At 45.1% G+C, this 13,942-nt stretch overlaps 2 protein-coding genes across 4 annotated transcripts in view; one reads left to right on the top strand and one right to left on the bottom strand.

Annotated features, from left to right (window-relative positions):
• The window catches only part of LOC138567355 (uncharacterized), a 432,054-nt gene that overhangs the window by 197,902 nt on the left and 220,210 nt on the right, over positions 1 to 13,942 (top strand). The window lies entirely within an intron of this gene.
• SLC35A2 (solute carrier family 35 member A2) overlaps positions 1 to 13,942 on the bottom strand; it is a 335,702-nt gene that overhangs the window by 74,063 nt on the left and 247,697 nt on the right. The window contains exon 5 of one of the 2 annotated variants that reach the window (XM_069645479.1): positions 936 to 1,079. The exons of the other annotated variant lie outside the window; for it this stretch is intronic. Coding sequence (XP_069501580.1) covers positions 980 to 1,079 — 100 coding nt within the window. The 3' untranslated portion in view covers positions 936 to 979. The remainder of the gene's footprint in view (positions 1 to 935; positions 1,080 to 13,942) is intronic. 2 annotated transcript variants of the gene reach the window in all.

A 13,942-nucleotide genomic window follows, 5' to 3' on the forward strand; every position in this document is an offset into this window, starting at 1 on the left:
TAAGGCACCCCATTGTGAAACACTGTAATTTCATTGTGCCACAAATGGAAAGGTAGGCTGGGGTGATTGACGTAGCCTTGTCATATTCAGATCTGGTAAGTGCTAGCTAAAGATGAAGAAGTTAGAGTGCAGGGTAAATGTAGGAAGAAGAGAACAAACGTTCATGGGCAGGCACAGGTATCCAACATGCAGCAAAGAGCAACAGACAGTAAGTGTCAAGATACACGCAGGTACCCAAGGAAATAAGCTCAAGCGGCATGAAGGAATTTGTGGACCCAGTCCAGCAAAAACATTAGGGTAAGTGGACAAGCTACAACACAGGAATATGCCATTAGAGGGTCGCAGAGGGGACAGTCTAGAAACCAAAACCGCAATGAGCTCCAGGAGGCGAGCAGTTCTACCCTAAAGGTCAAAGCATTCTTTGAAGAAGATAGTTTTAGTCCTTTCCTGAAGCAGGAATGGATCTCTAGTTTTCTCAGTGCAGGAGACAAAGCATTCCAGAGATGCAGATAGATAGGTTGTGAGTGAATTTCCTCTTTGTGGATTCTGGGCCTCTGCCGTAGAAGGTCTGGTGAGTGATGTATATCGCCTTGAATTGAAACCTATGTTTGATGAGGAGCCATTGGATACCTGAGGACAGGGGGGATGAGTTTGCATCGTTGGGAGTCTCAAGAGGAGTCTGGTTGATGCATGTGGAACTTCATTGTCTGTTTAATAAGTATTCTGGGAGGCCGAGGGGAAGGTCATTGTCGAAGTTTATCCTGAAGAGTGATCACCACCATATTCTGTGCACAAAGGTCAGATAGGGCATGATACAATTGATAACAGCTTCTTACATTGGCTGCTACTTGGGATTTGAGTCTGAAAGCGCATCCCAAGAAAAAAGTCCAATGTTTTTAAAAGTTGGACAGTTGTGAGTAGAACAAGTTACTTACCCGTGGTAAAGTTCTTTTGACTGGTTGTTCCTCCCGCGTATTCCTCATCTTTGATATATCCAAGTCTGCTTGCAGCTTGCTTCAGATTTTTTTTTCATAGGGTCAAGCGTCGTGCAGCGTCGAGTCTTGGTCTTTGGCAGGGTTCTATGTGATTTTAACAAATAAATAAAAACATTTTTTTTTACCGAACCCAAAACAATGAAAAAAAATACTGCGTTTTTTTGTTTTTCTTTTTGAAGGGAACTGCCCCACTAAACCCCCCATTTCCCCATGTTTAAAACTCCACGCCTTGTCGACGTCCCCTTTTCGACTACGAAAAACAAAATGCAATACTCCGCAGTGACCACTGGATGTCGGACCTATGCACAGCATGTGATTGATTCTAAGCAGATTAACAATCAGAAATATATATATATATATATACACAATTTTATTTTTTTAATTCAGTATTTTTTCATTGTTTTTTATTCGTTAAAAGTTCATTCTTTATTTTCTATTCGTTAAAATCACTGGATACCCTTTGACGGCCTCCGTGGTGTCCCTTGTGATGTTGACACTGGTATATGAAGCACACGCGCTGACCATGACCTCATTTAAATGCTGTGTCATAGGAGGAGACAATCTTGATGTTGCGAGAAAGGAAGGTGTAAGAAATGTACATTCTAGGCAAGCAAGAGGGGGATGGATAGGAAGGCGATTAGGAATATGTGGGAGGCACAACCAGTTGAAAAAACGTTGCTACGGGTAAGTAACTTGTTCTTCAAATAGATTGTGTCTTCCCACGTATCCAAGAATGTTCTTATTTGTTAATTTTATGGAAGACAGCTTTGCAAAATGTGGATTCCCCTCCTGATAAAGAATCTACACAGTAAAACGTACTGAAAGTAATAAGGGACAACCTGGTTACCGCTCTGCAAATGTCCTGCACTGTTTCACTTTATTCCAGAGCTGAGGAAGCAGCCACCCCTATAGTGGAATGCACCCTCAAACCTTCGGGTGAATCTTTGCCTGCCAGATAATAGCATTCTGTTATGCACATGACAATCCATCTAGAGGTTGTTCATTTTTTGACCGCCAAGCCCAATCTTTGTCTGCCGTAACCAATGAAGAGCCGGTCATCCTGATGAACATTTGCTGTCCATGTGATTTAGTAACTTAATACCATTTTAGGGTCAAGATGATGAAGCCTTTCCTCCTCTTTACACATGTGAGGAAGTGGATAAAAAGTGGGCAAATCTATACGTTGTGCAAGGTGAAACTCCGACACAACTTTCGGAAGAAATGAAGATCGAACTGTCAGTACTATCTTGTCCTTGAAAAAGGATGTGAAAGGTGGTTTAGAAGACAGAGTTTTAGCTCATCTTCCCTATGGGCAGATGTGATAGCTAGTAAAAAGGCTGTTTTCATAGTGAACATTCTTAAAGGACACAAATGTAAGGGCTTAAAAGGAGCTCCCATAGTACTAGATTCAAGTCCCATGATGGCACGATGAAGGGAGTAGATGGAAACAAATTGGTTAGGCACTTAAGAAATTGTACCACAACCGACACTTAAAAGTACAACCCCTCATCGGGAGATTGTTAGGCGATCCTCGACACACCAGTCCGCTACACACCAGAACACTGCTCACATTTCCCCAACATCTCCTCCCACGGTTCGAGGCTCAAGTGATTCGGTGAACCCAAAGGACCGGAAACTCTGTACCAGCTATGGTGTACGGGCTCGATTGCAACCCTTTCTGCATTGGCAATTGCCTTGGAGAACGTATAGCAGAAGGGGCGGTGATACGTCTCCACGTCGATCACGTGATCCAGAGTGGCGTTCCTCACGTGACCTTGGTGGACGTCACATGACCCAGAAACGCACAGTATAAAGGTCTGAGAGACAGAACACTCATTGCTTCTCAGCTGTCTTCAGACTCTGTTTGGCGTTACGTATTGATCCACTGTTACCTTGATCACGGAACTCTACCTCGGACTCCTTCGGATACCCTTTGTACCTTTGCTTGGAACGGTTTACCTGTTGCCAGACTTTGGACTACATCCTGACTTGTCTTTGGATCATCCCTTGGTACTTCACTGAACTCCTACGCCATTTCCCTTCTGGGGATCCAAGTCACGCCTTCACTCCTACAGGTGGCTGATCCTACATCCACGATATCTTACGGTCCTACTATTTCAGGGACCGCCGCATCATCTGAGTCTCGAACCTCTACTAGGTTTCCTGGGTTTTCCTAACACCCGATAGGTAAGACCTTTTAGATCCTTTGATTTACTGAATATGTATTGTAGTTGCCTGGTACTTAACCTCGTTCCTTTTTGACAGCAGCATCGGTGTTCCAGAGGTTCCATGGATCTGGGAAGTCATCTCCCACCTGTGGCCTCAAAGGTCGTACAGCGGGTTTCTTTTAGTTCCCCTGCACGTCACTTGGGGACGGAGGACTCATCGGTCTACACGACACTCAAGTCAGAACAGAGATCTCTTAAAGATTGACAGTGGCGCTAAGTAGCGCTTCACCATGGCCACTTGCAACCCAAAATGGGTTAAGTGGAGCAAGAAAAATAGAACATGGGTAAGTTTACACGTGAAAGGATCAAGTTTCTTTTCCCTGCACAAGCTGCAAAACGTATTCCAACGGCAGCGGTAGAGGGATGTAGTTGCTTGTTTTCTAGCCGAAAGCAACACCTCCATCACGTCTTCTGGAAGACCCCAATCTTTATATCTCACTCTTTGCAGACACCAGGCATGAAGATTGAGAGTCCGATCTCTGGGTGAAGAATGCGACAACCCTCTTGCGAGAGTAGATCCTCTCTTTGGGGAAGACTAATTGGAGGGCAGATGGCCATTTCCAGAAGGTCCGGGTACCACGTACTCCTGGCCCAATCTGGAGCAATGAGGATCATGGTTTTCCCCAACTTCCTCAACCTCCTGATCATATGAGGAATGACAGGGACTGGCGGAAATGCATACAGCAGTGGAAACTCACAGTCCACCACAAACGCGTCCCCTAGAGCTCCTCTTTGGGGAAATTCCCTGGAGCAGAACAGCTCGCACATCCGGTTGAAACTGGTCACAAACAGATCGACTTGAGCGGTTCCTCAAAGGGCAAAAAGATCTCCAGAAGGACTTCCTGAGCTAACTCCCATTAGCTCTGAGCAGGCATATTGGGCTTTGCCTGCTCAGAGCATCCGCCGCCATATTCTTTTCTCCGGGCTAGATGAACTGCCTGAAGAGCGATTCCTTCTCTCAGTGCCCAGAAACAGAGATGGATTGCCTCTCTGCACAGGGGCAGTGAATCCACGCCTCCTATCTTGTTGAGGTAGAGCATGGCCACTGTGTTGTCCGTCATTATCAGCACACTCTTCCCCCATATTGAGAGCAGGAAAGCCATCAGCGCTAGTCTGATTGCCCTCAGTTCTAAAAAGGTTGATCTGGAGTCTGGACTCCGACTGAGACCAGTGTCCGCTTATGGAAAGATCTCTCAAGTGCACTCCCCATGCTATGAGGGAGGTGTCCCTCATGACTGTCATATCCGGCCATGGCTGCCAAAAGGGTTCCCCTCTCATTACATTTTCTTGGCTGGCCCAACACAGGAGATCCTGGGCGACCTTTGTCGGACCTGGAGAAGGTCCGTCATTCTGCCGGAGAATGGAGACCACTGGGATCTGAGAGCCCACTGAAGGGATCTCATTCTCAAACAGGCTTTTGGCACCAGAAAAATGCAGGATGCCATGAGGCCGAGCAACCTTAGGAAGTCGCAGGCTTGAAGTTGTTGGGCACTCTGGAATTTTTTGACCATCTGTAAGAGATGTTGAGACCCTTTAATCGGGTGGCAAAGCTTTTTCCGTGGCTGAATCCAGGACTGCTCCAATAAATTGACACTTCTGTGAAGGTGTCAAGTGGGACTTCTTGAAGTTCAGGTAGAAGCTCAGCTCATGGAGGAAGTGGCAGGTGCGACTGAGATGACTCTGGCACTGTTAGGGAGAACCAGCCCTGATCAACCAGTTGTCTAGGTAGGGGTAAATGTGAAACCCCACCCCTCCTTAGGCTTATTGCCACCACTGCCATAAGCTTGGTGAAGACCGTATGGGCTGAGGTGAGACGAATGGCAGAACCCAAAATTGATAATGAGAACCAACAACCGTGAACCTCAGATACTTTCTGTGCTTCTGATGGATTGGCACATGAAAGTAAGCATCCTGAAGGTCCAATGACACCAACCAATCCTGGAGTTGAAGGGCCTGAAGAATCTGCAAAAGAGTTACCATCTTGAACTTGTCCTTCCTGAAGAACTTGTTCAAGTATCTCAAGTCCAAGATGGGTTGCACTCCTCCGTCCTTCTTGAGAATCAGGAAGTAGGGAGAATATCAACCCTGGTTTTTCCCTGCCACAAGTACCAGTTCTATTGCACCTTTCTCCAACAGGATGAGAATCTCCTGTTGGAGGAGCAGATCTGGAACCAAGGGAGATTTGGCTTTCGGGGGGCAATCGGGAGCTTTCTTTAGGAATGGACGGCAGTAACCGTCTGCTACTGTTTCTAGCACTCATCTGTCCAAAGTTATGCTTCGCCAACTTCAGAGATGATGTGAGAGTCTGACTCTTACCACATACTTGTGGGTGAGACAGTCATTTTGCTGCTCCACCTGCAGCTGAGGGTAACTCTGTGGGTGTTGTATGGGGAGTTCTACCTCCTCTGCCTCCATGAGGAGCTATCCTCTGACCCCTTTGGGAGAACTGTCCTCTTCCTCTAGAGATGGAAGAATAGAAACGAAAAGGACATCCTCTACAGTCTTGACCTGGAGGGTGAGGTTGTCCTATTGTCGCCCCTAATGATTTAGCTGCTGATCTAGAAGTCTGCAGCTTATTCAGGCTGTTGTCTGCCTTTTCTCCAAACAGAAAAGTTCCATCAGAAGGCATGTCGTGCCTAGACATCCGCAGAAGACCAGACTTTGTGCCATGGCATGCGCCTAAGCACAGTACAGGCAGCCATGGACCTACTTATGGAATCCACAGTATACAGGCTAGATTGCAAAGACTGCCTCATAGCACCTTTTCCGTCGTGAACAATGCTTAAAAAGCCTCAACTTTCCTCTCCCTCCAGTATATGCTCTGCTGCAAGGGCAGCTACACCCCAAAGGGTGTGTGTATATTTAGCTAAGGCACTTGTAGCATTGGTCGATTTCAGTGCCATGCTTCCTGCACTAAACACACTAATCAAAGAGATTTTCCAGGGTGTCCGGTCAAAGGATCGAATTCAGAGGATCGACGGGTCAAAGGATCGACACAAAGGATCGATGGGTCAAAGGATCGACTTTTTTTTAAAATTATATATTTTTTGGGGGGTTTTCGATTAGGGAAAAAAGTGGTTTTTACCACAAAAACAGGGGTTGGGGGGGAACCCCCCCAAAAAAAAAGAAATTGGAAAAAAAAAGAAAAAAGAAATTCGATCCTTTGACCAGTCGATACTTTTGTGTCGATCCTTTAACCCGTCAATACTTTTGTTGTCGATCCTATGACCTACAACCATTTTCCAGAGTGTCAACTTTCCTTTCTTCTTTATCTGCAGGTGTAGAAGGGTAAGCTGCGTAGACAAAACTGTTGCTGCTTTAACAACCATTCTCTCTTGTGTAGGATACCTGTTAAGAAAAGGATGGTCCACAGAAGCTGTTCTGTATTTTTGTGTTAAAAGTTTGTTTACAGGGGCGAACAGAATCTGGCTTCAGTGTTCCATAACCCTCTCCTTTAAGGCAGCATGAAAAGGTAGAACAGCCTCCTTAAATGGACCACTTTTGAAAATATCAGTAAGGTCATCAGTTTGTATAGTACCTCAGGGTTTAGACCACCCCAGATATTCAGGAACCTTACAAATCACGGATCTGTATGAAGATCAGCACATCCAGTCAATTCTGGGTTCCCAAACTCATTTCAGGAGATGTATCCCAACTGCTTGTCTCTTTAAGTGTCTCCACCAGATTTCTCATCTTAGACTCTGGTGAAATAAGCGCTTCAGGAATATTGTGTGTTCCATACTCATAACCAAACAGAGCTTGATCCTCCTCCTCATCTGCCTCGAAGATGGAACCCATAGACCTGACAAAATCGGGTCGAGGAAGGGGTTTGAATGACTTGGTTGGTTCAACAACTGGTTTCACTGTCTTCGGAGGCACTGAATGCTCTGATGGTGTCAAAGGCGTCGAGAGTTTCAATGACTTCCTCGAAGCAGTCAGTGAATGAGCCGATGGTTTAGAATACTTTGATGGCTTCAGGTGGATAACATGCCTTGAAGGCTCAGGTGACAAAATAGACAGCTTTGATACCAGGGACAAAAGCATCAAGGGGGTTGACACTGGCATTTTCTTATGTGTCATTGAAGACTCCGACTTACGTTGAGGAACCTCTCTTCCCCAGGTATGAGGCGGGCGAGGAGACACTTGAGACTTCCTTCTGGTCTTGTCAGACAGGGAGGGGTGGCTTTGTTTCCCTGACCCCTTGAGAGGGGCACTCGGAGGAACTTGCCTCTGAAAAACATCACACATTTTTAAGCTGAAGTTTTCCCATTTCACAGGAGTTGAAGTTTTCTTAGGGAACAATGCTTTTCCGGAAGAGGAAGACAACAACGAGGACCTGTGACGCCATTTGTTACTCTTATTGTTAGAAGAGAACAAGTGTCGAGAACCAGACCCCGAACATCTCTCAGACATTTTCTCTCAGGGGAAACATCCCTCAATTCAGAGGATGACTTTCTTTTGGACGGGGTATCGGATGGGAATTTGGGGGAGGACTTACCTGCATCAAGTTTCCCCTTCATTTCGTGCAAGGCATTGACAGTCATAGATTGACTTGAGCCACAGCCGTCCACCTTGTGGTATAGCCCCAAACACCACACAGACATGGTGAGGGTCTGTCATCGACATTTTGTCCCACTGTCTGCACACAGTTTGAAACCTGTCTTCGGTGTCGAGGACATATCGAAGAATATCAAATCGACTTGATTGTAGGAACAAAATTAATCCAAATGTTGCTGAAGTGAGTAGCTCCGAAGCACACAGCAATGTGGAAAAAACAGAACTGAAGTAACAGCCAGCACGTGTGCTTCATATACCAGCATTGACGTCATGAGGGACGCTATGGAGGCAGTTGAATACCAACGCTGCATGATCCTATGAAAAAAAAATTCCAGAGCAAGCTGCAAGCAGACTTGATATATCAAAGATGAGGAATACATGGGAGGACCCAATCCATTCGAAGGTTCTTTTTGTTCTGGCCTGCAAATTGATGCTGTGGTGGTTGTGTGGTGCTCCAGATCATAATTTCTGCGTTGTTTGGTTTAACTTGTCATTATCTAGGCGTTGGCTTGCGTGAAACAGGTGTCGAGGTGTGCATTGAGACAGAGTCGTTGCTAAATTGGTAGAGGATTGTATTGTATTGTCTACATAGCTGAATCAATTGAGACCCAAGTTATTGATCAGTCCAAGGATGGGAGTCATCTAAATGCTGAAGAGTATCAGTGAAAGATTCTTTGGATACTACGCTGCAGGTGATGTAGCAGGGGCATGAACTGAAAGGAACCATCTTTGTGCTCTCAGTCCTATCCTTTAGGAATGAATAAGAAGTGGCACGCAGTTCCCTCAAATACAAGGTCTCTAGATCTCTTTAGCAGGATTTAATCGCTGATGGTGTTCAATGCGGCTGACGTATCCAGGATGAAAAGTGCAGATATATGCATCAGCGTTGTTTTATTTGCATGTCCTAGATGGAGGTGGGTGTTGATTCAGTTTTACATAATCCTGGAGTTGATAGATTAATTTCTCGAGGATTTTAACTGTTATAGTTGTGTTGGAGATGAGGTGGTTGGTTGCCAGGCCATTGGGTCGAGTAGTTTTTCTTTATAGTAGAAGTTTAACGAAGGCCGTTTTGAAGACAACATTTTGTCCGATAGAGGTGCGAAAATTGGAATTTAGGGCCAGAATCCAGATTGTGGCTTACTAGATTTTGGGTGGGCATCCATCATCGGCTGATCCTGCTGGGTTGCTGCTGGTGTTTACAACTGTTATTAGTTATTGCTTTTTAGAGGGGCAGAAAGCTCCTAGTGTTAGTGTTTGTCATTTGGTAGACACCATTTCAAATGGTGGGTTTAGCTTTGCTGGGTCTCCCTTGTCTAGGTGGTCTTAGATGTGTTAACTTTTCTCTCTGAAGTTGACCCAGATGAATTTGCAGAGTTGTTGGGAAGGAGCTGGAGATACGGTGCAGGCTGAAGGTCTTTTAAATTCCTTGATAATCTTCAAACATTTCCTTATGGACATGCTGTGTCCGTTCTATGTGCTCACTTAGTGAGCTTTCTTTGCTTTTATCGTTTATGCTCTTTAGATTCTGAGTTGCTGTTGGCGGGAAATTGTTAGAAGTGGAGGTTTACTCAAGCCACCTATTTTCTTTCTTGAGATGGGTGAATTTGGGGGTTAACCACTTTGCACCCCGTTTATTTATTTTTTAACAAGCATTTTAAAAGCTTGATTGGGGCAAATATATCAAGCATTTGTGAATCTATGAGATTTGGTTATATCCCATATGATCGAAACCCATTTCACTGCATTGTTTTATGGAGTCGTGTTTTACTGCAAAACGAAGGGGGAGAACTCTTGTACCACTCTCGCCTCCCCCTGCTACCTTTCTATATGCCTAACCCCAACCCACCATTTAAATATTTCCAGGGACAAAAGATTTTTAAAAATACCATAAAGCGCGTTTCGATCGTTTGGGATGTAACCAAAGTGGCTGGTTCCGCATTTATGATAACAGTGGCAGTTGTGGAGTCTTTCTTCAGAGGCTTTGTGTGGTTGTTCCAGGAGAAATGTGGTTTAAAGGTTTCTACTTATTTCAGAAGCAAGTCTAATTCGATGTCCTTCCAGGGCTTGATCAACACTGAAGAGGTCTTGAAGCATGTAAGGAAGGCATGGTATCAACAGTAAGACACACACAAGTGACCACAGTTCAAGGGTGTTTATTGAACTTTCACAAGGGTGTGATAAATGCCTATCTAAACCTAAATCTACATATGGGAGAAAGCTACGACCATCAAATAATAATAATGTAGTCCTAGTGGAGTCTTGTCAAAATAAAAGGGCGTATACTAAAAAAAAAATGATTGCCAATCCTTACCGCTAATTTACAAATAGTGTGGGGTAATGTTCATGAATAAAAAATAAGTGTTCCCAAAATTATATGTCAGGATGTTCGGGCCGTTGGCCTCCCTTCCCCACATTTTCAGCACAGGGCACAGCGGTTCACTAGGGAAAAGCACACACTCTTCTTCGCTACAAGGATACTGTTCTATTTCCAGCAACAGGGCCTTCTGTTCTCTTTTCTCATCAAAGTCTCTTGATTCAGAGGTCCTGATGAACAAAAAATAAGATACACAGTTCTTTTCTTCTTACAAGTATTCAACTTGCGTGCTTCAACCTGGATCCCCCTCAGCCGGGCTCAGATCCCACTTTTAACAAAGTTCTGAGAATATTTGTTTACTTGGGTGACTCACTGTTCACCCCAGATCCTCCTCAGCCAGGCTCTGATCCTTCCCCTTTTCCAATTAGTCTCCCTCAGCCGGGCTCACAAATTGTAGTTCACCTTGGTTTATCGAAGACTTTTGAATGTGCACAGGATTTAGCTTGACCTGTTGCAGGACCACTTCGATACAAACTTCAGTTTTACAATACAGTTGCCATTCAGTTGGATACCTAACAGAGACCTTCAAATGAGCACCCACATGGCGCCGGACCACTCTGTATATATACGGTATCTCAGTTGGCCTCCCAACGTTCATTCACTCTTTTAGCTTCCAATTATATTTGCATCGATCACATGCATTTCACACACTGACCTCTTTGGACTTCTTCATACAACGTTGCCGCTTGTAACCTTGGTTCAAACACAAGCTGGTTTGGTATCAGTCTCTCAGACTCACCGTCTGTGCTGTCTTTACTGGCGCTGCTTTGTTGTAGGAGCTAAGGACAGTACCAAAGTGGCAATCGCTCCTTCCTGCCTTGGTTATCGATGTGGGAGAGCCCCGGGTACCTTCTATGCACAGTGTAGGTTTGTTCAGATTTAGTTCCAGTATTAGGCTTCTTACTTTCCAAGGTTCGCAAAAGTAATGGTCTTCAAAGGTCAAGGGCACTTCCCTCCTTGCAACCCTCTCTGGTCTCGCCGTTTTTCTCCTTGTATTAAACTGCCATCTTGGAACTGCCGTTTCCTTGTGTGCTTTTCCTCACTCATAGTGTGCTTTTGTGCTCTGCCTTTTATCCATGTGGGGAAGTGTGATGGAAGTCAGGTGTGTGTGTGTGTGTGTGTGTGTGTGTGTGTGTGTGTGTGTGTGTAATGATCAGTAATTGCCTGACCTTGCCTGACCATTGTACTGGGACATGTCAGGTATACGGCTCTGGTGTAAGTCCGTTGCCGCTCACAGTGAACTGTCTGCGAGAAAGTGTTTGTGTCGGGAAAGGGGGTGGAGGTTGAGTTCCTAGGTATCCTACCTGGTATAAGGTGTTACAGGGAAGGGGATACCGCATCTCACCATCCGGTGCCCCACTTCCATCCCCCCCCACACTGGTCCACCCCCAGGAACTGGATCCAAAAGGGATGGCCATGTCCTGGCCACCTGGATGACATAGCCCCGGGGACTTGCGGGTAAGACACCTTCAGGTTTTTCATAAGCAACATAAGGAGCCCATTGATAGGCTTCTTGTGCTCTAGCATTGGTACAGGACACATTTAAACAACAACCAAAATAAAAGTATATGGATTGAAGCATAGATGGAGGGCAAAGATCAGTAGCGTTATAAAAAAAAAACATAGATAACTCATAAATGTTACAGAGCGAAGTTTAAACATCATGAAGAAGGAACACATTTGTGTGCATATTTTAATGATTTACATAAATGACTTTTCATTGTGCACCAGGTTTCAGGTTGGTTATGTGTGATGTCATGAGGATTGGAACTTGGTGGTGTTGTGGAAGGTTGGGAGATTGAGGTTCCATCTTGATGGTTGAGAGTGGGGCTGACGATGGGGGCTGGTGGATGTTACTAAGTTCAGTCTTCAGCCGTAACTTAATTATATATCTGCACTGAAATCTAATAAAGGTGCTTTAATTATAAGACACTATAGACCATTCCAAGTATGCAGCTAATTTCGTTACATATGCGACGAGGATGACTTTCATCCAGCTACAGTGATGCGAATAAAAAGAGCAGAAGACGGAGATTGCCGGCAACCTGATCTGAGAGGAAGTTGATGGGTCGCGGAATCAGCAGGCAGCAGCAACTAGGCACGAACGTAAGAAGTGCGGCTCCAGGAAAGGGATTGCTGTCGGCCACAGTGCTGATAATCCACAAGGCAGGCACGGAAGGGTAATGAGGACAGAGACATTACCCCCCGCCCACGCCCGGTGCCCCAGGTGAGAGCGGACCGAGCGGGTGGGAGTTACTATAAGTAACTGTGCGGGTCAGCTGTAAAGAATCACTTTTACAGCCAGCTGTACTAGGCGCTGAGAGGGTGGCGCACACTTAAACCGCTGTGGGACAGCCTCACAAGAACTGTTTGGATGGAGCTAGTTATCAAGTATTTCACAGGAAAGCAGGGGTGTGCTCCTGTCGTTACGCATGGCGCGTATATGATGTTTGGGTTTTGGATGTTCCAGGCGATGTGATAGCTCCATCGACCTATACTTGGACTAAGGTGTCCTTTCAAATACACAAGGGGTGTACAAGAAGCTGATTTGGCGGTTGGAGCACAGAGCTCTGTTTGGCTTGATGATCGCAGCGATAAAGATGATGTCACAGGGCGTGATGCTGCCGTCACGGCGTTCGGAAGACTCGTGCAGGTCCTTTCTTCTAGCGAAGGGAAGATCGCCGTGCTGGGTAAACGTAAAGGCGGTTTGGAATTTAGTGGGTTTGTTGTGGACTTGGATCGTGTTCGTGCTGAGACACAGGCAGTTCAGCTTGCAGGATTGGATGGCGCTGCAGCGAGATTTAATCAACGTAGGAGTATGGACGAATTTGAATATGGAAAAAGGATCAAGTTGGCTGGTGACAAACAGAAAGTTTGCGAAGTTCATTTGGAGGGAGTGCAGCTTAAAGAAGTTTCTGCGCAGCAAGGAGCATCTGAGAATCAGCCAGCTGATGTGTTTGGAAAATGTTCACTATAGCCAGTGAGAGAAGTGGGGAGTGTTCTAGGCCCGATGAAAGGTGGACATCCCGAAAGCTGTTGGGATTATCGGGACAGGGGAGTGGCACTCTGTGACTGTTGTTTGAGTGCGTTCCACGAGTTCAAAGCTCATTGGTAAGAGACTTGGGGACATTGTAGGTCATGTGGAGATCTAATAGGAGAAGCAGTGGGCACCTCCATTATTGTGCTAAAGGAGTTAGATTGTGATTTTTTAAGAATCTTTCCTGTTATGATAGGGAGTATTAAGAGGATCTATTGTTGTCATGTAAGGCCTTTTGTACGGAAGGTTCTGAGTAGAATGAGTATTTGGGAGCTGATTGAAGGGGGTGAAAGAAAGTATGCTGTGGCCTTTGTTTAGACAGTCTATGAGCGCTACAAATACATGAGTGCTATTAACTGTGGAAGAGGTTGTATTTACCGTATTGCTAAAATGTGTTGATACCACTCTACAGGTCATCGAGCAATTCAAAGACAGTTTTGTGCGGAATAAATTATGTATAATACTCTTTTCCATTTCAGATTGTCATGTAACGCAAAGACTTTGTATAATATACTTTTCCATTTCAGGTCGACGGGTAAATCAAAGACTTTGAAGCTGTGTTATACTCATTGTTCACAATGTTAAATGTGCTAAATTTAATGGAAATGGCATGTTCTGCATGAATTGGTTGTGATGTGCAGAGGGTTACAGGGTTGTGTGCGTGGACACTTGAAGAATGTTATTTGTGGTGAATGCTTAGGTTGAAAAGTTGTTCCGGGAAATTAACGAAACTTTGGTGTTTCTACTAGGA

Source organism: Ambystoma mexicanum, chromosome 2p, assembly GCF_040938575.1.
Source record: "Ambystoma mexicanum isolate Mex_15411 chromosome 2p, UKY_AmexF1_1, whole genome shotgun sequence".
NCBI lineage: Eukaryota > Metazoa > Chordata > Amphibia > Caudata > Ambystomatidae > Ambystoma > Ambystoma mexicanum.